Consider the following 21,172-nt stretch of genomic DNA (forward strand, 5'->3'; position numbering starts at 1 on the left):
ATGACCAAGACACAGACTATGACGTTGTCGCCCGTCCAAGAAATTCAACCGCCCGGCCCATCGCCTCGGGAGACATTCGAGCTGAGCCTAAAAGCGCCGGGAAAATCACTTCGAGAATTATCACGACGAGTAGTCCACGGGGCGCCATCCGCTCCGTCGTCTGGACGTGCCTCCTCATCGGACGAAGAGGACACCATTCGCGAGGAAATCGAACCACCCACAGATTCTCACGCCGTGGTCCAGGTTCAGCGATGGAACGAACCAAAAGGAAATATCGCGAGGCTCGGGTTTTCGTTCTTCTCGTTCATTGTCACTGGATTGAATGATGGGGCTGTTGGCGTACGAAGAAACCTCCGTCATTCCGGAAGCATACTTATGCTAATGCTAACATGGTTCTTCTTCATAGGCGCTGATTCCATACGTACGTGGCTTTGTTCATTGTCAGCCAGGGATATGGAGGCGCTCACACCATAACAGCTCGAGACATACTATCACCTCTCCTACACCACCGTGTCGTTAATCTTCCTCACGCCCTTTGCAGGCTACTCGCTCGCGGCCTTCACGAATGCCTCGATCCACAGCCGCCTCGGCCAACGGGGGATCGTCATCCTAGCTCCCCTATGCCATATCATCACGTACGCGATCTTATCTGCACATCCGCCGTTCCCTGTACTCGTCATTAGCAATACAATCTCGGGCTTCGGCAACGGACTGACAGACGCGTGCTTTTGCGCGTGGATCGGCGTCATGGATAAAGCCAACGCCGTGCAAGGGTGTCTGCATTCTTGCTACTCGCTGGGCGCATTGTTCGCGCCGCTGATCGCCACGAGTATGGTCGTGCATGCGAAGCTGCCTTGGTATACCTTTTACTACTTCATGGTATGTGCTGTGCTCCTCACGCGGTCGTCAAGGCCACGCGAACCGCGACGAGAAGTTCCAAGCTAAGTGACGTAGGCGGGTGCCTCGGTCCTCGAACTCGTCGGTCTGACCGTGACCTTCTGGCGCAAGACAGGCGCGGTATACCGTCTCGAGCACCCCAGGGAAACCACGACCGAAGCAAAAGGCGGCCGCACGCGCGAAGCACTCAAGTCCAAAATCACCTGGATCTGCTCGCTCTTCTTTTTCACGTACATGGGCGTTGAAGGCGAGTACTGCCCAGCATTTCATTTCATTTCATTCCTGACACTCCAGTCTTTTGAGTCGTTCTGACACATTCTGGATAGTTGGCCTCGGCGGCTGGATCGTGACATTCATGCTCCGCGTCCGTTCCGCCTCCCCTTCCGCGTCAGGCTACTCCGGCACCGGCTTCTGGGCAGGCATGGCCCTCGGCCGCGCGACGCTGGGGTTCGTGACCGAACGCTTCGGCGAAAGGACGTGCATCTCGATCTACCTGGCCCTGTGTCTCGCGCTGCAACTCGTGTTCTGGCTCGTGCCGAAATTCATCGTCTCCGCGGTCGCGGTCGCGTTGCTGGGATTCTTCCTCGGCCCCATGTTCCCTGGCTGCGTGATGATGGCGGCCAAGTTGCTCCCCAAGCATATCCACGTCAGTGCTATTGGGTTTGCAATGGCTATTGGTGGGACGGGTGGCACAGTGTTCCCGTTTGCCATTGGGGCGATTGCGAGCAGTAAGGGCGTTAAAGTGCTGCAGCCGATTGTCCTGGCGTTGTTGGTGGTGCTGCTCGGGTTGTGGTTGAGTTTCCCGAGGCTGAAGAAGAGGGAGTAGGCACCGTGGATTGTGGGAGCCTTGAGATGATACAGGGGCGGTAAAGCTAGATCTCGTCGTGGAGCAATCGACGTCGGATGGTTAATGAGCACGCATCCAGCACGTCGCCGTCATCGAACTGGATGCTAGTACGGGAACGCTGGCAGCGACAGCTCAAGCGTTCCTTAAAACTGCTTCCGTCCTTTAGCAGCACGTGTGTGCACATATCCAACAACACATATGCCGCCTGATGCTCAGATGATCACTCCAGGCAAGACGATGAGGTCCAAGGATGGATCCGGGCGACAGATCGAGATACGTACAGCAGTATTACAGGGAGTCCCGAGATCTCAAAGTGGACTTTTTCATTTCGCACACTGGCGCACATGAGCACACAGGCAGGCATACACTGTGGCGGCGCGGCGCGGCGGAATTTCTGACTGGGTATCTAGGGGTATTTCCTCTCGTTTCATTTCACGTCAATTGCAAACCCATAAACTCCCCATCCTGGCTGTGGCTCGCGCGCCAGGCACAATCGATCTCGACGTCAACCCACATATTCAAGCATGGGGAACACGAGGCCAATCATCTCGGGGTATTCCTCTTGCGAGCCCTCGAACGACATGCTCGTTAGATCAAGGTCCCTGCCCTGCAGAGCACATCGGCCTCATTACCTCCACTTTGGACAGACGGAGCTACGCCTCTCGCAGCACTTTCATCGTGCCCCTCGGGCCTTTTGACCAACACGAGACGAGACGAGACGAGGTGGTCAAGCCTTGGCTCTCTTCCTCTCGGTGGCGTCCTCGTTGTTGCTCAACTTGCGACCCTTGGCTCTATTGGCCGCGGCGGTGTTAGCCCCAATGCTCGCTCCGGAACTACTCTTCCTATCTTCGCTCTTGGGCGTCGTGACTTCGCTACTTGGCACGCTCTCGACGCGTCCCCCACCGTCGTGCTCGTCAAACCCACCGATGCCTTCGATTTTTGTGCCCCTAGGGTTTCCTGCGTATTGGCCTTGTGAGACGTCATCGGTGCCGTCGAACCCGAACCCTGCAGCCGAATCGTTGTTGTCCAAGTTCGCAAACAACTCATCGTCGTCCTTGTAGTCCGCAAAGTTGAAGCCGTCACCACCCTGCTGGTTACCGCCCAGGCCTGTGTTCCCGAAATCGTAGTTGCCACTTCCCTCGCTTGGAAATTCACCAAAGTATTCGATCTGATTGAGGAAGTCATCGACATCCACCGGTGGTGGCGGTAGTTGCTGACTGTCATGAATTCCGGGGATGCTGCCCGTCGGAGAGAGTGGCTGCAATAGGTTGGTGAGGTTCTGCACGCTCTTGTCCTGCTGCTCCTGGAGTTTCGCCAACTGGTCGAGGTCTGCCTGCGTAGACGCGAGGCGGCGATGGAAATTTGCTGGACCGGGTGGTGGGGTGGCGTTGATGAGCGCGTTGTCTGAGCCTGGTGCGGTGCCAGAGGAGTTGTTGATCAAACGGAGCACGTCGGCGCGCTGGGTCTTGGTAAGTGGAGCCGTGCTAGAGGAGTTTTGCAGTGAGTTGAGGACCGAGGAGAAGTCTTGGGCCGGGGTCGTGGGCGAGGTGGCCGAGGTGGTGTTCCGAGCGTTGGCGGACTGGATCATGGACATCATATCTCTAGAGGGCAAGTCGGATACACTTGGGCGAGACTGGGTGCTTGCAGATGAGGGGATGTTGTCGTTGGAGCTGTTTACGCCGGGATCGAAGACTTCTTCCACTTGCGGAGACAGGACGGAGGGCTGCTTTGCCGAGCGGACGGGTTGAGCGCGAGGTGGGTAGGGAGAAGTCGCCGTCGTGCGTGGCGACAGAGTACTTGCGCGACCACCTTGCTGGGACCCGGCACCAGCTCCGTTGGTCAGGAGCAGAGGCTGTCGCTTAAACGGCTTCCCTGAGCTGCCATCGATGTTGATGTCGTTGAAGGTGTAGTCGCCAACATCTACCACTGATCCTGACGTGGAGGTGTCAACTGGCATTGCGTTCTGAAACAGATTTGTGATGCCCTGGATGTTGTCGTGACTTTGCAGTGACCGGTTGTAGACGGTGGCGAGGAAGGTTAGGATGGCATTGATGGAGTTCTCGTGGCGGTTGTGCTGATCCTGGAAGGTGGCGGCTTGTCCGTAGAGTTGTTCGTGCTCGCGCCTCAATTGCTGCATCATGCGGGAGATATGGCTTTGCTGATGCCTAATGGCAGCCAGTTCGCGTTGCACGCTCTTGAATTGTTCCTGAGTAAGGGCCACCTCGGCGCCGCCAATGGCTAACGGTCCCGGTCGGGTGCGGACGCGATTGTCGGGCACCGTCGCATCCTCGACATAGTCGTCGAGCTCATCATCGATTTGCTCGTTTTCGTTCTTCCCTTTGCGCTTCGAAGCCGGGCCGCTGGCGTTCTTGGGCTTCTGAATCAGCCACAGGAGGTCAGGATGGCCTCGTCGGAAGTACGGGTTCGAGTATTCACTTGGACTCTTGTTCTTCTTCTCGCTTGCTCTCATCGAGTTGTCTGACAGCCCGACCTTCTTATGAAAGCCATACATGTTAAGCTGACGCACGAACGAGGCATAGTTGTTGTGCTTGAATAACTCGGGGATGAGCTTTTTGGCAAACTCATCTTCGTCTAGGACAATGAAGGAGTTGCCATCGTCTGACCAGCGGATGAGGTCGGTGTTTCTACCATCTTCCAAGAAACTGGCATACTCGTTAGCGTGGATCTTGTCTCGGGGGGACCGTGTCGACTCACCTGTTGAGCTTCTGCACAAAAGGCGGGATTTGTTTTCTCTTTGCTTGTGCCTCCCTCTTCGCGATCTGTGCTCTTGCTTCTAATTCGGCTAGGTCATCTCCCCAAGCGCCATCTGTAGGATTGACTCCGCTATCTGAAGTGTCCATCCAACCCTTTGCATCTTGACTCGGCTGTGGTACCCGGGAGCTAAGTTGTGCCGCGGGTCTCCGGGTAAGTTGGTTCGACGGCTGAGGGACGTTCTGAGGGTTGGTTTGAGGATTGTTCTGAGGGAACAGACTCGCGTTCACGGCGTAACTGTTGTCGTTGTAGGATGGCACCGTGGCAGGCTGGCCAGTTTGACCCCATTGAAGGAACTGATCGTTAGAGAGCTGCTGTCCCAGGCCGTCGTTAAATGCTGGTGCGGGATTCTGCACTTGCGCAGGATACGGCATGGGGTCAGCGCCGGGAGCAGGGCGCTTCCTCGAGAAGCCCTGAGGTGCCATGGTACTGAAGGCAGATGCGGAGGTACAGCAAGTCAGAAGTTTGGGTTCGAAATTGCGATCGTGGGCTTGTCTTGAAGCCGCAGCGGCTCGGCTAACAGAGGGACGTGGTCAGACAGTCACAGTCGTGCGGCTCGGGCGCCTTCTGCGGCTGGGCGGCTGATGCAAATGTGCCGGTGCTGTTGCCGCTTAGTCGTCGACGGTGATTCTACGTATGTTGGTATTGGTATATTGCGGCTGCACTGCACACTGGTGCAGAATCACAGATTCGGCGCAAGGTGGGCTGCAATGTTGGGGAAAGATTGATCTCCGATGATATCCGAAAATTGAATAGACAGGTTTCAAGTGTCGCCAACTTGTCCTTTTGATGGCATCCGAAAGTCTTTGCTCTCAGATATTATGTACATGTGGCGTGACATACACAAGATACTCTAATCGGAAGTGGTCAATTAAATCATGGTGGATGGAGTGCCGAATCTGGCCTGCATGTTGCGCTGTGCAGCCGATGACATACGCAGCACAGGCATCGCAGATGTACGTCGGGTGGCTTCCGTGGTTCACGCAACACCAGGACTTGCTCCGCCGTTGCCTCTCGGCTGCTGCGGCGGGCTACAATCACCACTGTGGCAAGTGCACGATTCTTCCAGTCAAAGACACAGGCAAACGGGCACACGCATACCGAATGGATAGCGGACATCTCTCTTTTTGACGATACATTTGGTTCTCAGGACCTCAAGGCTTGGGCTGTCCGATCAGTCGCCTGAAGCTTGCGACAGCTGCGTCCCATCGCTCGGGATGTGACTGGGCAAACTCCTTCACGGTTTTCACAGCATTCCAGTCTTCCTGCATGTGCTGAACACTCTTTGTGCCGTTAAGGACAGTGACATTGCCCAATCCAAGGACCAGACAATATAGGGCTGATTGTGGACTGATGCCCACCTGATTTGCTAGTGACCTGGTCTCATTTGACCCCACCAGACCCGGGTTAGCAGATAGAGTCCAGAAGCTCTGATACACGATATTTTTCTCCTTACAAAACTGTCGTACTCCAATATCAAACTTCGTACTGGGGTAGAAACGGTTCTGCACTACCGTCGGCTTGATCCGAGCGCGCTCATAGAGGTCCATCAGAGTAAAGAGGTTACAGTTCGAGATCCCAAGATTTCTGATCTCGCTGGGCACGAACTGCTCCAGTGTTTCCCAGACTTCCAATGTCTCGTTGAGCGTGGGCATGGGAGAATGGAGGACAAGTGTGTCAATATATTGAGCTTCTCCTTCGGCAACAACGTCTGCAAAGTTGAAGTTCTGAAGAGACGATATGACCGATGCTTTCACTTGATCTGCAAGCGGGCTTTTGGGATCGAACGGCATGTTGTCTGGGTCTTGACCTCCAACACTGGTGAACTTAGTTTGAATGTACACCTCGGACCGCTTGATCTTGCCATCTTTGATCGCCCGGTGGATGCCGGCGGCAACGAGGTCCTCTCGATAATGTTTTGGTTGTGCAGCGGTATCAATTGCTGTAAAACCATTGGATAGGGCTTCATAGACAAGATCGGATGTCGCTCCTTTCTTCCACGCTGTGCCATAGATAAAAGCTGGCAAAGCGGGTATCGCATGCCTGCCAGACAAATGAGGCGCGTGTAGTGCGAGCTTCTCGAACAACGCTGAGCGTGTCATGTCTTCCTCAACCTCGGGGGCACCAATCCAGCTTTGGGAAATACTGTGTGTTTGTGTACCGTGTAAGATCGTGGCTTACTACAGTAGAAGGGTGTCATGGACGCATTAGCCTCGAAGCGAAATCAGACCCTTGCTCCGGGTTGAATTGTTCGCGTTGTCCCGATGGTGCCTGTGGTCATTGACGTGGATGAAATAACGCCTGGTTTACGTGCGATCGAATGAAATAGCTCATCCGATGGTGAAGCAAATCATTGGGAGACGCAGGCTTACCCCTGGCTTGTCGAGTTCCCAGTTAGGTGCCTGCGGGCTTTGGGAGGGAAACTTTACCCAGTCCAGTCCGCCTACGCTTGCCTGGAACTGAAGCGAAGCCTCTCCTGGGTGGCCTCTGGAATTGGTCACTCGATGTTCGATAACTTCACGACCATCAGCACCTCGTTTTATTGGCCACCACGCCACGTACGTTCGGGAGTCTCTGCTATGTGAACAAGCGTGGCCAACTCATCTCCCTACTGCGACTCCCTCTCACCCTCGCCAGCCACATGAACTCCTGTTCTCTCGCTTGGCGCAAGTGATTGCCGTGAGAGGGCATCCATTCCTGATGGGGCGCATAACAGCTTGTGTCCAGCGATCTGTTACTGAGCCCACTTCCGCGTATGGTCAACAAGAGACGGTGGCTCGCAAGTGAGGCAAGCCAATAGCTCTAGTATTGATAGCTTGCTTGAAAAGCAAACCAGCGTAGCACATCATTTGACCTGATAGGAGAAGTTGATCACCACAAGGAGAGAGTAAGCCCAAAGAGGACAGATAAAGGGGTTGTGCGGAGCCCGCAGCAGAGATATACACAGTAGCATCAGGGGTACCGACGCAAGGCTCTGACGGCTCGCTCGGATCCAAACAAGTGGATGGAACGATATGAAACCGAGATTTCATGGTGGCAAGCAGAGTCTTGAACCACAGCGTTAACAGCATAGCTAAACACTTTAGGAAAGATGTCAGGATTTGCGAGAAACAGGGGTGGCAGAGTCAGATGGTGGAGGAGTTTGATTGCGATCCGCCGCGAGAGGGAAAATTGGCGGTGCAATGGAGAGGAGAGGTCAGGTTGGCGTGGGCCACGAGTTCAGAGACAGCTTCTGCACGTCGATGTTTCATGCGCAACAAGGTGCTCCCCTTTGTAAGGGGGATCATGACGAGATACATACACAGACTGGTCAATGCGAGCGCAGACAGAATCAGATGCTGAATGTGTTGCGGAAAGTTGGCTATGGCCTTCCTACCGTTACTGGCTGGCGCTGCTAATTGGGTCGTGGTGCCATAGACCCTCCAGGCTCTCGAGGTTTAAAGTTCCTTCCGGGGCTGTTGACGCAGCTTAATCACGGTCAAATCTGAGATTCAGCAAACCGTCGTGTCTGGTTGGCCACCGGCAGCCAGTAGCCTCCCAGGGAGCCACTGGAGAGGCCTGGGGCTCACCCTTGCTGCTCCGGGCCAGGGCCGCAGGCTCACGGGCACACCAGGCTCGGAACCCTAGCGTCAAGTCAAGTCGCTGAGTCGTCGTCTGCCCTTTCTCCTAAATTAATTTCTTTGTCCCAAAACAACACCTGAAGAAATCTGTATCTCTTCGACTCTCCTTCACGTCGACGTAGACAATCCGCATCTGCACCTTGCTCTGGCGCGGTCTTACATGCTGGACTAGCCACCTGTCTATCTTTAATATGTCCTGCTGATCGAGCTAGACATCTGTTGTCACGACTTCACCTCGAGAAATTCCCGACTCGGCATCACGACCCCCGAAATTTGACAGTTTTCTGCGCTCGCCCTTGATTGCACAACAATCCTCACACGTCCCTCCCACGATACTTCAACGATTGAGGAGATTACGCCCTGACGATATCAGATACCCTCGACATTCCAATTGCGAACCTTGAGTCATCGTGCTCTTCATCATAGCCTGTTTCGACCTGCGCAGATAACTGGACCTCGACTCGTTTAGTTTTCTCCGGTCGCGCGTTCTCTGTCTGCTACCCAGACCGAGACGAGTCACTGATCTGCCCGTCTTGTTACCACAGAAGCCCAATCCTGTGAACATTTGGGTTTCCTAGCGGCTTTTTTAAAAGCACCACAGGTGGCGCAAACAATAGTCAGTCAAAAGAAGGGATATCAGTCCTCGAAATGGCGGCTTTCTCGAACGCCTCCGACGCATTTTACGACGAACGAACCTCACCACGAGCATACCGCAACCCACACCTGAATCGCCAGGCGAGTGGCGGTGATCCTTACAGCAGCATGAATCCCCCTATGTTTGGGGCCGAGGCTCCTCTGCAAAACATGCGGTTTGACAACATGAGAGATGGTTTCGGCGCACCCATGCAGAATGCTGCAGCTGGAAACATCCACTTCCCCTACGATGCAAGCGCCGCTCAAACCTGGAGTGCAGGGGGGGCTTCTTTGGCTCCTTTTGGGAATGGCATGGGCAACATTCCGCAAAACAACAACTTCGGTCCCTCGCGCAGTATTAAGCCAAGTCGAGGTCGTGTCGGCCTTCAGCAGGTAAGTCGCCACAAGTCTGCGCGTTGTGTTCAGGAGTCGACTGACCACGTCCAGCTATGGTATGATCAACCTCAGCAGCAACATCCTGCGCTTGTGGGACACCGACCGGGTCCACAAGGACGCAACGACTCGCAGGACGACGATGACGAGCTTATTCCCACTGCCATTGTGATAAAGAATATCCCCTTCGCGGTCAAGAAGGAACAGCTTGTCCAGCTGATGGTTGATATGAACCTCCCTCTCCCATATGCTTTCAACTACCATTTCGATAATGGTGTCTTTCGCGGTCTTGCCTTTGCCAACTTCACCTCGCCCCAGGAGACTGAACAAGTCATCCAGGCCCTCAATCATATGGACCTTAGCGGGCGCAAGCTGCGGGTCGAGTACAAGAAGATGCTTCCTTTGGCTGAGCGAGAGCGTATCGAGAGGGAGAAGCGCGAGCGACGTGGTCAGCTAGAAGAGCAACACCGTCCAATGCCGCAGTCACAGCTTCACAATCAAATCTCCTTGTCGTCAATGTCCCGAAACACCCCGTCGCCACTCTCACAGCGCGCTGGCATGCCTGGTAAGTCGAGCTCGATTCCCCATGCGCGGGTTGTGTTAACAAATGTTGCAGAGGTGGACATGAATGACCCAAAGACGCTCGAGTTCTACACTGATATGACGCTGTTCAGACGCGATCCCAGTCGTGAAGTTCTCATCTTCCCTCCAACTTTGGAACCCAACCACCGCCGCGTTGTCCACACCCTTGCTCACCACATGGGCTTGACGCATGTCTCACGTGGCACAGGAGATCAACGACAAGTCCACATCCATCGACCGGCAGCGGGGACGAACGTCAGCCCACCTACTCTGCCTGGAGCGTTTGGATCCAATGAAGGCTTACGTCAGACCCTTGGCAGGTCTTCCACGGCCGATTTCAATGATGGCAGACCATTTGAAGGCCCTGGTTTCAACACTCTGCGCGGCCAGTCGTCCGTCGGCCTTCTGGACGTCATGGACCCCAACGCTTATGGCAGATCTGCCGACAGCAATCTGCGCAATGCCAAGTCATTTGCTGACCTGCGCTCGTGGAGCCCGTCGCCAGTGCCCTCCACGGCAAGCTTTCCAGCGGCACTGCAAACCAACGGTGCCCGTCTCCAGGCTCTGAACGATCCTGCTGGAACCAACACACCTACTTTGACCCCAACTGCCTCTAACCCAGGCGCCGGTGTCAACCGAGATGAACCATTCCTCATCTCCAGCTTCTCAAACCTGTCAATGTCTAATAACAACGGTGCCCAGACGAGCCCCCGCCGTCAACGAAGCTTCTTCGGAAACGGGTCCGAGTGGAATGAGGGACAGAACTATCAAGCCACTGCCCCCATCGGCAGTAAGCGAACTGTTAGCATTGGACCAGAGAGCACCACTCAACCAACGAACCCTTTGCGCCAAGCGCGCGGTCCCAGTTCCAGCAGCGGCTTGGGCTTCACTCGCCGTCAGAATGGACGTGGCAGTGACGAATTGAGGACGGCCGCATCTGCGATCGCCGAATGAACGATACTTACATATACCCCCTGCTTTGATGACGCTCGGATGCCGAGCAATCACGAGTCAATGATCCACGAAACGACATGACCCTCTCCAGAACATCTCCAAAAGTTAGACGCATACTAGGGCAGCCTACACGACTGCACGATTGGACTACAGAAAAGATTGTTGTAACGAAATGACACAGGACTTGACGGGTGTGGCATACAGCATTTTGTTACGAGACTCCCGAAGAAAGAATGACTGATCCTGGCTTGTACACTTTATTCTTGGTCTGCGTTCTTGGGAGCACGCTGCATGATGGGATTGGGCATCAAAGTGCTGTGCGAAGATTATGCCGAGTTGTGCTGATTGCGCGCTGGATTTACCATGGATTTCGCAGCCAGTCTCCGCATTGTGATTTGTGACTGAGTTGGGAGGGAAACGGCTATGGAACGGATACACTCGTTTTAATCAGGGCGTGAGCTTCGCACGAGACTGCTAGTAATATCAATCTTGTTTTGTTCGTGAGTGACAATCTACCAAACTCTTGAGTCAGCGTCGCGTAATAGAGGTCCGACGATCAATGTGAGGTCAAATACGGAGTACGTGGTTGAGTTGTGTCTCAGCCTCGCTGGGTGCTCGAATGCCCAGGTGTGCCTTGTTACTTGATGACATAATCGCTGCCAAGCCAGATCCCCTCTCACCTCTGTCTTTCTTCACTCAACTGACTTCACAACCTCTCGGGACATCTCATATACGAGTATTGACACATGCATCCTAAGTCCTGGCACTATACAGATCCCCCTAAGGATCCGGCACTGTTGTCGCTGTATACACTACTTTGGGGCATATCCTGGACTGCTAATGTTCTGATGAGTTAAGTTCCATGGCTAACAGTGACGAACCGGAGCTGCTCATCAACATCCTTTCGCCCACGAGGCGGCGCCAGCACTCCCTTGGCAGCAGATCATCTTGATCGGTGGTAAGTCACTACGTCCATCCTCACGACGGTAAAGATTCGCCTCCAGTACAGTGCCGCAGCATTTGTCACTTCTTGTTATCGACAGGCTGGCTTCACCCGCAGTTGAGGGTCAAAAATAAGCCAAGCTCGCGTGCCCCACCAACGGGAGCCTAGCGCCAAATCCACATGTTTTCTCACTGGGACGAACCAAACACGCCGCTTGTCTTCCCTGCCACTCACTTTGTCACTCATCTTCGCCTTAGTCTTCCATCATATCCGTCCTCCGCCATCAACAACTCGACGCGTCGACAACAAATCTATCGGTCGCATCCACCAAACATCTGTCGCGTCATCACAACAACTTCATACCTTTCTTCATCGACACCTGATACTATGGCCGGAGGGAAGGGCAAGAGCATTGGAGGCAAGGCGACTGGCGCGAAGGATTCCACCACCAAGCCTCAGAAGTCGCACAGCGCGAAGGCCGGCTTGCAAGTGAGTTAACCCTTGATCCAGATTCGCATGAGACAGACTGTGTATGCGCGACACGACATCAATGCCACGATGCGCGCACACGTTAAGGCCGCAGTTGGCGTGAGAACCATATCCGCCTTTCTGCCACGAGCGCGATCATCAGCGATATTGCAGTAATCGCCGACACAGAGCTGACCCCTTTCTACCAGTTCCCCTGCGGTCGCGTCAAGCGTTTCCTGAAGAACAACACCCAGAACAAGATGCGAGTGGGTGCCAAAGGTATTGTTCAAAGCCAGGCCCCAGGCATTCAGCAAGTGCACTGACAATCTATCTTACAGCCGCCGTCTATGTTACCGCCGTCCTCGAGTATCTGACCGCCGAAGTCCTCGAACTAGCAGGCAACGCCGCCAAGGATCTCAAGGTCAAGCGCATCACTCCTCGACATCTGCAACTTGCCATCCGTGGTGATGAAGAGCTGGATACTTTGATCAGAGCGACAATCGCCTTCGGTGGTGTCCTTCCCCATATCAACAGAGCGCTTCTCTTGAAGGTGGAGCAGAAGAAGAAGAGCAAGGCAGACGCGTAAATGGTCTCAAGCTGGATCAAAACTCTTCCCAGCAGTGTCTGCTAGGCGTTATCTATTTCTGTCGATGGACTGGACCATGGCCGTGTCTAGTCCTGGATACGAGTGAATGAGGAGAAGACTATTGCCGCAACAATAAGCAAGAACAGTACGGGTTTCAGGAGGCCATTATCGAGCTCTTCATGGGTGTGTCAACAGTGATTATTTTGAACTGAGGAGCAGGTCGCCCTCTTTGAGTTTACTTCAATTGGATTTGTGGTGAAGTGACAATACCCTTTCTTTTCCTTGACTTACACACTTCGTCGGACCGTCATACTTTCTGACTGAGAACACCTACCTAGGTAGGCATGTGGCTTGCACCCGCTGCCTAAAGTGCTGCCTGCCGGCTTGTTGACAGACGCGCCTGTTTAGTCCTACGCTCTTCCTTTGTGTGACTTCCTCGTCCTCCGACACTTGACTCCATGACTCGCACCAAAGGCGAGCATCACTCGGTAGCTCGATCTTGTTTGTCCCATCCTTGCTCGACATTTGCTCAGCCATCTTCCTTACGCTACCCGTGGCACTCTGCTGTGGTCAAGATTGGGAATGGTTGTAAAGCAACGTCCCGACGAGAGAACTTCTTTGGTTGATTTGCGTGTGACGGAACTTGAGCATTGTTTGCTCTTCTGCACGATCAACAAGGCCCCGCATCATTGCACGACGCTCTTCGTTCTTTAAACACCACGATTGGACAGGGCCGCGTAAGTCGCCTCGAAACATAGGTAGCACTTCAACATCTGTTGGCTTGCCGGGAGTATATTGCTTCTTCTTTTCTGCCACACCGCTACCCGTCTACACTACGGATTCGTCATGATATGACCTGTTTGACAGAGTGCCTGGTCCGGAACATGCCTCGCATATCTGCCTTGCAGCTGCATGTCAGCGCACCTCAATCCGGCCGTACCCTCTCTTCCCCCACATACCTCACAGCGCTATGCCGATGCTCTATGAGATCTCGGCTTCGGTTTCCTCACGCCTTATTAGAGCCATTTTCGGTGATGGACGCATCAAAGGTCCAACCACGTCACACCACCAAAGTCCTCAGCATCGACGGACTTGTGGCTTTGCTGGGTTTCGGGATGTTGTGCAACTTGTCTTCTCTCGCCTTGAACGCGTCATGGTTTCAGTAGCGATTTGGCGGATTTTGGAGCCTGTGCCAGGCTAAAAATGGATCGTTGAGCTTCGGCAATGCCAGCAACGTCCTACCGCCTACAGGTCACACAGGAAACAGTGTAACAAGGCGATGAGTCTACCAAATAACCTGCTGTGTCTCCCAACCTAGAGCCTCTCGAATACTTAGGTTCCTCCTCAACACCTGGTTTAACAGTGCATAGGCTCTCAGCAAGCCAGCACAAATCCCTTGAGATGCGATACCCGGTCTTGGGCTCTCAAGAAAACCACAGAGCCTTCCCACCGGGGCGCTATATTATAGACCATCCCAGAGCCTCGTGTCAAGGTAGCATATGTCCATCTCCCTCTCCAAGCCTCGAGACCTTTCACAGGAGACTATCCACGAATCATTGCTAACACAGCCGTACTCAAGATCGGGAACAATCCACATCGCAGCACTATCCACACAGGGGCTTGGGTCCAGAGAAACGAATCCTCGCCACCTGTAGTGCCGAAGGCCAGCTCTTTACCAAGACATCAACAACACACCTTCACAGCAGCGCGTGAGGCAGCATGCCACGAAGATCTCTCCGTTACTGGACTGACTCCCACGGCAACATCCATTGGTATGACTCCAACGCGGATTGGAGACCAGATTTTGATTTCGAAGGTAAAACAGCACCAAGGACACCCCCAACTCAAACGGACACCGGGTAAGGTTCTCAGGCTCGACCCGCGGCGAAAGCTACAGCCCAAGTCCACGTCGTGGCCGCGGTCGAAGTCGGGGCAGAAGCGGGTAAGCCTACCACCCAATTGACAGTTATTCTTCTTCTCTTCTGCTCTTTTCGGGTCGCACTGGGCGCGAAGATAACGGTCAGCAATATAATGCGCTTGGTTGATTGCTGACTTTCTTTTCCCTTCCCTTTCGCGCAGCCTGCGCGACCCACTGCTGTCCCACGCCATGTCCGCTGTCTTTTCTGGCATTGACAGTCCTCCTCGTCACAGTGATCGACGGGGCCGTCCCAATCCGAACCCCCACCCGAACATCCACCATATATACAACGAGCTCACGGGGGACTACGATCCCTATGAATTCCTTCCCACAGGTGGTGCAAGGAGACTGCCCTATTGCCGTCACGGCCTGACAAGGCTAGAGTGCGAGCGGTGCGGCACTGACCATGGAAATGGGGACATGCCCCGATCTCCGAGCCGAAGACGAGGCCGTAGTCGGCGCTGGAGAGAAAGAGATCTTTGGGATGACTTTGACGACGACTTTGGTTTTGGGCCCGGTCGACGCAGATGCAGGGTTCTGTACACGGATGGATATGGTGTATATGATGAAGAAGTCCATTTGCCAAGCGGCTGGCACGGGTGCGGAACCTTTTACGGCCACGACAACGAGGGGCGTGAGATGCCCCTTACGTATTATGATGAGCAGACCGGGCGGTTGATGAGACGCGGCAGGAGGGGCAGGAGGAGGAGGACAAGAAGAGGATCCCACCGCAGGCTGCCAGAAGAAGATATCTGGCGCGAGGTCGATAGGGTGGAGAGGAGGGCTGAAGAAGCGGAGCGCTGGCTTTGGAGAGAGTATGGCGCTTGAGGTTGTATTCCTTTGCGCTGTGTCCGTGAGGATGGTTATATTCGAAGAACAGCGCCTGATGTTTGGAGTCGGGGATATTTCGAACAAGTACATGGTGGAAGTGGTTAGATTGAGCGAGGAATGATAGACATACATACTGCATACGGCATGTTGCAAACTGTATCAACACTCAGTCTGTGCAAACGAAGGGAAAGGTAAAGACAAGAACAGGCCTGGACAAGGATACTAGCCGTGCACAAGGAGACGCACGATACATCCTGTAAAGCAACGTTCTCCGGGCTTCAGAACATCAGGCACATGTACCTAGGTAGGCACCTAGGTAGCTATACTGTCTGTGTACACAATCCGTCCGGCTACATGAATGGGTGATAAGCCCATTCAATAGTCCGTTCTTGTTCGTGCAACGCGGCCCACTGTGCCCAGAGCCTGGGGCACGACTGAGTGCCAAGACAAGAAATACGCCAAGACTTCCGCCCTCGAGTTCCAAGTTCCACTCCAAGGCCAACTTACCCCCTGTATGTTTGGTCAATGCAGAACATGACCAACAGACCATGTACGGGAGCACAATCTACACAGAGATGCAGCCTCAGAACACAGATGATGATTTTCTCGCGCTGCGGATCAGGGCGATAGGGAATGAATACGCGGGCGATGAGCTTCTCAGCGGAATGCTCTAGCGGAGGGGGGGTCAATCCCATTGATTTGAGGCGACGCAGAAATCATACAACGAGCTTTGATGCTCATGTTTCGGCGGATGCAACACCCTCTGATGCTCATGATAGGCGGAGGGTCATCGATATACTTGAGTAAATCAAGACAGTCTTCAAGACTCGTCGAGCCGGATTCGTCGGAAGGCACGAAGATCAGCTGGATGGCCTTCCCCGTAGGACTTGTATTCGCATTTCATAGAGCGAGCGCTAAGTGATACTTCATCGCGGTGACTGGGCGTGCTTTGTCCATGGGCGCCTGCAGTACAGCGCTGCGTGCCTGGACTCATGCATTGCGTGGTCGAAGGGCAGGTGTAATTTCACGTAGACGTTGAATCCAGCGAGAAGGCGGAGGTCAAGACAAAGCGGGACCTTTCGCGGGTTTCAGGAGGTGTTTCCGATTCGAAACCCGAGAGCAAGCCATCACTGTTCATGCCCTCCTGCTCGAGATCTCCTTTCATCTCAGCGGCGGCTTCAGCTCGTCTCGCATCGGTGTCCAGCAGAACGGTCAGATCGTCTTTCTGGCTTTCTTCCTCTTCTTGTAGCTTCCCTGGTCTCTCCCCTTCCTCTTATTCCCCTGCTTAGACTTCGGGTACTCCATAGCTGTGCCTCGCATGTTCCGGTGCTTTTGCTCGATCGCCTGGCGGACATGATGCATTTCTTCGTCAGAGTTGATGTCCCTCGTCGGATGCGACCGACCTTTGCCATGACCTGTGGGGGTTTGGTGCCGGCGCGCACTGTGACGGTCCGAAGAGTTATCTGATCCGGACTCATCATCAGAACCAGAATGTTCGTCAGCGTCCGAGGCAGAGCTCAGATCTTCGTCACCATCCGCGTGAATCTGATCTGTCTGGGCAGTGGCTGTACTCCTCGATATCGACTTCCGAAACGTGCCGAAAGTCTGCCGCCCGCTGGTTTGGGCGACGTTCCAAATATCGTCTTCAGATGAGGTGGCCTCCCCTTCTTCATGTTGGTCGCCCAATGGGTTGAACCGGCTGAGGGTGGTATTGCCATTGTAATTGTGATTGGTCTTGCTGGCGGAACTTAGTCTCTTAGATTGTGTTGCCTGGACTTTCACATCAAGGACCCAATCTGTATCTGCCTGCTCGCGCCTGAATGTACTGACTCCACCTCGTGCCATAGTTGGAGTCGCAAGTCCATTGGGCAATTCGTTCATGGGCGTCCCCTGAACAGAGGTTACCGGAGAGGAAGCAGTGCTTTCAATTCGACGTCGTTTAGATGACGGTTCGGTGGCCGGAGTGTGAGCGGTAGAGGATCCTGCTGCAGACGCTGTAGGAGATGCAGCAGCGGCTCTTTGCATGAACTATAGGTTGCGCGGCGGCTTGTTTAGAATACCTATACTGGGAGGTTTCAAGTATCGTAACTCGACGCCTGAAGCCAATGCGGAGAGGATGAGCTTACCTTCATGTTCAGCAGTCGCGACGACATCTGCTTCGCGTGCTGCGACGATGGCGTCCTCGCGAGTTCAGGTGTACTGAGGCCGACCATTCTGTCGGTAAGAAGCGATACAGGACAGGCTTTACACAGGAAGCGAGGCGCACGAGACAAGGTCCTGAGATGGGACCAGAAGAGCGCTTGCGGAGTAAAGTTGTCACTGTGAAGCGCGATGGTCAATCCCAGGTTGAGAAGGCGCGACAATTCGAAGCGGTGCAACCATTAAGATAGTGGTCTCCTTGACGAAGGTGCCCCGACCAATGCGCTCACAGCTGACGCGGTAGAAATGGGCGACTCCAGCAGACAACAAGAATCAACGTTGGTACTCCATGCTTCGAAAAATGCTGAAGTGACGATGGCCAGCCTTGCCGACTCGGAAAATCAGTTTCGCCGAGCGGATTTCACCAGCAAGGCTGCGCTTCCGTCCAATGCTGAAAGAATGAAGCGGCACGCACATGACAATGAAGATATACCTAATAGAACTGGGCCTACGTGGCATGGAGCTAGAGTGTTGAGTTACGGGGAATCGTCCTTGCAAGGAGAACAACTGCAAATTATTTACAACCTCTACTTTTACGCAGGGCTGAACAGGGGAGAAGCTAATTAAACACCAAAAAGAGGACCGTGAAATATCTCAGTATCATACCGTCCAGCTGTGGTATTGTACATTTTCGAGGTCCTTGAATTGTGAGGTGGACCTGACGTCTGGTACGCAGTGAGCATACACTTGCTCTCCCTGTCCCCGTGGGATGGATCAAACATGCTCTCAATCGAAGTGCGGTCAATGTTCGTGTACGCGAAGCTCTGGTTCAGTTTTCTCAGCCAGTCAATCCTTTCACCGCTGCATCGAGAAGGCGAATGAGGTACTGACTTTGTCGGAGCGTTTTAACTTGGTACTTGTTGACGGGAAGGCGGCTGAGATGAAAATGGTCTCCTTGTCTTCATGCTGACTAGACACAGAATCCGCCATCAGAAACCAAGGGACGTATTAACCAGTTCAGATGGTCCCGAAGTATCTCAGAGGCCAGCCAATGAGGCAAGTTTGGATCTCCTATTTGGTCGAGTCCGAAGACTGCATGACCTGCGCATCTGGCCAAGGGTCCTCTAGGTCGAGGGAATTCTGATCATCTTTTCTCCCCCTGTATCGTTGCGACTACTTTTCTTGAATGCTTTGATGCCCGGAACTCCAAATACCAGATGCCTTGCCAGGTGCCAGTGTTCAGGCTCCCATCTGTGATGGGTATTGTCACGCTTGCACCGACCAACGCAGATTTTATGTGTGCCTAGCCGGTAAATCAGTGATACAATCCGCTGCAACCATCAACATATACCTACCGGCATATCGTCCAATCCTTCTGCGGAATGTCTGTATAGGTTGCCCTTCCTATCTTCCGGAGCTATTCTGTCCAGGGCATCGCTCATGTCGTCCCTCACATCACTGTCCCAATTCTCATTCAAAGATAGTGCGCACGACGTATGTTGGATGAAGAGATTGAGCAGCCCGACTTTGTAGTCCTTAATCTCCGGTACGGACGACACCACATGATCGGTGACTAGATACGAGCCGCGCGACTTTGAGGGCAGTGTGAAGGTCTTCTGAAACCACGATGTAGACATGTCGTCGTAGCTATTGCGCGGAACGCACCCTGCGGGACAATGGACAACGACAGGTGGGGTGTCAGTATTCCTGAACGGTAAAGTGAGCAGATGGAAGGGTAGGCCTAGAAGGTATTGTGGTACGCCTGGGAAGAGCGCAAGGACTAGGATCAGCACAGCGACGAAAGTAAAGTGCCTATGTTGTGTGACGTCCAGATCAGGCATATCATTGTACGAGTTAGTAAAGAATAGATGATGGTGGAGCGTGTGTCAAAGACCCGATGCTTCGACGTCATAAGTGTCTTCATTCCGATGAGTTTCTCCGGCTCCGAAATGCTCACTCTCTGCTCACTTCTCCCTTTTCACTGTTACTCCCCAGTGCCACCAGCAAGTCGGACATGTCAATTCGACAGGAGAATGAAACTCCTCGAAGTCGCGTGCTTCAATGTGCAATCAGCCATCGTCGCAAGTGAGGCCGGTGCCGATCGGATCGAGCTGTGTGACAACGCTGACCTTGGGGGAACAACCCCTCCATTGAAGTGGCTGGCCGAAATCCATGGCATAGTCAAAATCCCCATCAATGTCATGATTCGACCTCGAGGCGGTGGTTTTGTCTATACGGATGCAGAGTTCCAGAGCATGAAGGATGCCATAAATGCGTTCATTTCGACTGGAATGGTCAGCGGATATGTCTTCGGCGTCCTCAAGCATGATCGAACCGTTGACGTCGAAAGGACTGTCGAGCTGGTCCGTCTGGCTGACCCGCTGCCCTGCACATTTCATCGTGCCTTTGATGAGACTACTGACCTAGAGCAAGCTCTTGAGGATGTCCTCGGTTGCGCAATACATTCGATTCTGACCTCGGGTGGAGCGTCGAAGGCGGTTGACGCACGTGAGACGCTGGCACGGCTCGTAAAGAAGGCTGCCGGCAGGGTCGTCATAATGCCAGGCGGGGGTGTCAGATCGACGAACATTGGTGCGCTGAAGGAATCGACCAATGCCTCAGCCTATCATTCTTCGGCGCTGCTAGGCTCAGACACGGTGGCCAACGCCATGGAAATTGAGCAGATGAAAATGGGAGTCCGATAGCGACCTTGGCTGCAGCAATGCTTATCAATACTCTACACAGTTGACACCATCAATTTCTCCCTCGGGTCGACACAGTTCTCGGTCACTTTCAGTGAATGGTTGTGACACTGGCAACGCGGACAACTGGACTTCTGCATCCAAATGCTTCCGTGCCGCAACCCTCTTCTCGAACAGGGACATTCAGCTCTGCAATTCGTCCTATGCTTAGGCTCAGGCACGTAGAAATAGGTGACCATAAGATCAAATATGGAAGAACATGGCCCAGAAAAAGCCTGGTCGAGCACCGCACACCAGCAGCGGACGGTTTGATTGACAGGGCTTAACCACGTCGGCAACACTTTTCATGCAGGGGAAGGAAAATGAGCAATGGCAACTGGCTTGCTGCACAGGAGCGAGGATGGCATCTGGGACACAAGGGTATGACACTGTATCCGTGATGACGCCGAGACCAACACGCCTAACAGCAGGATGCCGCCGCTCGTTCATAGCAGCGCCGACGAGAACGAATTTGACAGAGCAATTTCCAGCTTGAAAGTTGTGCGAGAGAGGGCGCCCACAGATGTGAAACCCTAGAAAGGAGCATCCGTCGACCGAGACGGAGGGGAGGCGAACCACTGCAGCACAGACACGCCGAAGCTAGACATGTTTTGAGAGGACGCCCACCAGTCACATGCTGCCACTATCACTCCGAACAGCTCCAGTGCATATGCGACAATGGACGGATCGAAAGCTTGATCGACCGATGATCCCGCCTGTTGTAAGAAACAAGTCGAGTACCTGCGTGAGTACGCCCTGGAGATTGAGCCGCTCAGAATTTACACAACACAAGACCCCATGGATATGATGGTGCTGCGGAGATTTCTTCCTCTCGAACATTCAATACA

General features: G+C 53.7%; 8 protein-coding genes across 8 annotated transcripts; 4 read left to right on the forward strand and 4 right to left on the reverse strand.

The window, feature by feature from the left end:
- On the forward strand, positions 1–1,723 carry A1O7_04738 (uncharacterized protein; the record flags this gene model as incomplete). Its single annotated transcript, XM_007758748.1, has 5 exons — positions 1–339; positions 407–421; positions 478–879; positions 955–1,148; positions 1,201–1,723. The coding sequence occupies 5 exons, from the start codon at positions 1–3 to the stop codon at positions 1,721–1,723; spliced, it is 1,473 nt and encodes a 490-aa protein (XP_007756938.1).
- A 748-nt stretch (positions 1,724–2,471) lies between these two features.
- Positions 2,472–4,941, reverse strand: A1O7_04739 (uncharacterized protein; the record flags this gene model as incomplete). Its single annotated transcript, XM_007758749.1, has 2 exons — positions 2,472–4,407; positions 4,460–4,941. 2 exons carry the CDS (start codon positions 4,939–4,941, stop codon positions 2,472–2,474), a joined length of 2,418 nt encoding a protein of 805 aa, XP_007756939.1.
- A 729-nt stretch (positions 4,942–5,670) lies between these two features.
- Positions 5,671–6,618, reverse strand: A1O7_04740 (uncharacterized protein; the record flags this gene model as incomplete). Its single annotated transcript, XM_007758750.1, has 1 exon — positions 5,671–6,618. The coding sequence occupies one exon, from the start codon at positions 6,616–6,618 to the stop codon at positions 5,671–5,673; it is 948 nt and encodes a 315-aa protein (XP_007756940.1).
- A 2,166-nt stretch (positions 6,619–8,784) lies between these two features.
- A1O7_04741 (uncharacterized protein) lies at positions 8,785–10,698 on the forward strand (the record flags this gene model as incomplete). Its single annotated transcript, XM_007758751.1, has 3 exons — positions 8,785–9,162; positions 9,217–9,727; positions 9,779–10,698. 3 exons carry the CDS (start codon positions 8,785–8,787, stop codon positions 10,696–10,698), a joined length of 1,809 nt encoding a protein of 602 aa, XP_007756941.1.
- Positions 10,699–12,028: 1,330 nt separating this feature from the next.
- A1O7_04742 (histone H2A.Z) lies at positions 12,029–12,695 on the forward strand (the record flags this gene model as incomplete). Its single annotated transcript, XM_007758752.1, has 3 exons — positions 12,029–12,130; positions 12,319–12,388; positions 12,448–12,695. The coding sequence occupies 3 exons, from the start codon at positions 12,029–12,031 to the stop codon at positions 12,693–12,695; spliced, it is 420 nt and encodes a 139-aa protein (XP_007756942.1).
- A 3,961-nt stretch (positions 12,696–16,656) lies between these two features.
- A1O7_04743 (uncharacterized protein) lies at positions 16,657–17,289 on the reverse strand (the record flags this gene model as incomplete). The annotated part of the gene is made up of 1 exon (XM_007758753.1): positions 16,657–17,289. One exon carries the CDS (start codon positions 17,287–17,289, stop codon positions 16,657–16,659), a length of 633 nt encoding a protein of 210 aa, XP_007756943.1.
- Positions 17,290–18,727: 1,438 nt separating this feature from the next.
- A1O7_04744 (RalA-binding protein 1) lies at positions 18,728–19,220 on the reverse strand (the record flags this gene model as incomplete). The annotated part of the gene is made up of 2 exons (XM_007758754.1): positions 18,728–18,886; positions 18,939–19,220. 2 exons carry the CDS (start codon positions 19,218–19,220, stop codon positions 18,728–18,730), a joined length of 441 nt encoding a protein of 146 aa, XP_007756944.1.
- Positions 19,221–19,616: 396 nt separating this feature from the next.
- On the forward strand, positions 19,617–20,288 carry A1O7_04745 (uncharacterized protein; the record flags this gene model as incomplete). The annotated part of the gene is made up of 1 exon (XM_007758755.1): positions 19,617–20,288. The coding sequence occupies one exon, from the start codon at positions 19,617–19,619 to the stop codon at positions 20,286–20,288; it is 672 nt and encodes a 223-aa protein (XP_007756945.1).
- Between the last annotated feature and the right edge of the window lie 884 nt (positions 20,289–21,172).

This window comes from Cladophialophora yegresii (assembly GCF_000585515.1).
Source record: "Cladophialophora yegresii CBS 114405 chromosome Unknown aczIN-supercont1.3, whole genome shotgun sequence".
Taxonomy (NCBI): Eukaryota; Fungi; Ascomycota; class Eurotiomycetes; order Chaetothyriales; family Herpotrichiellaceae; genus Cladophialophora; species Cladophialophora yegresii.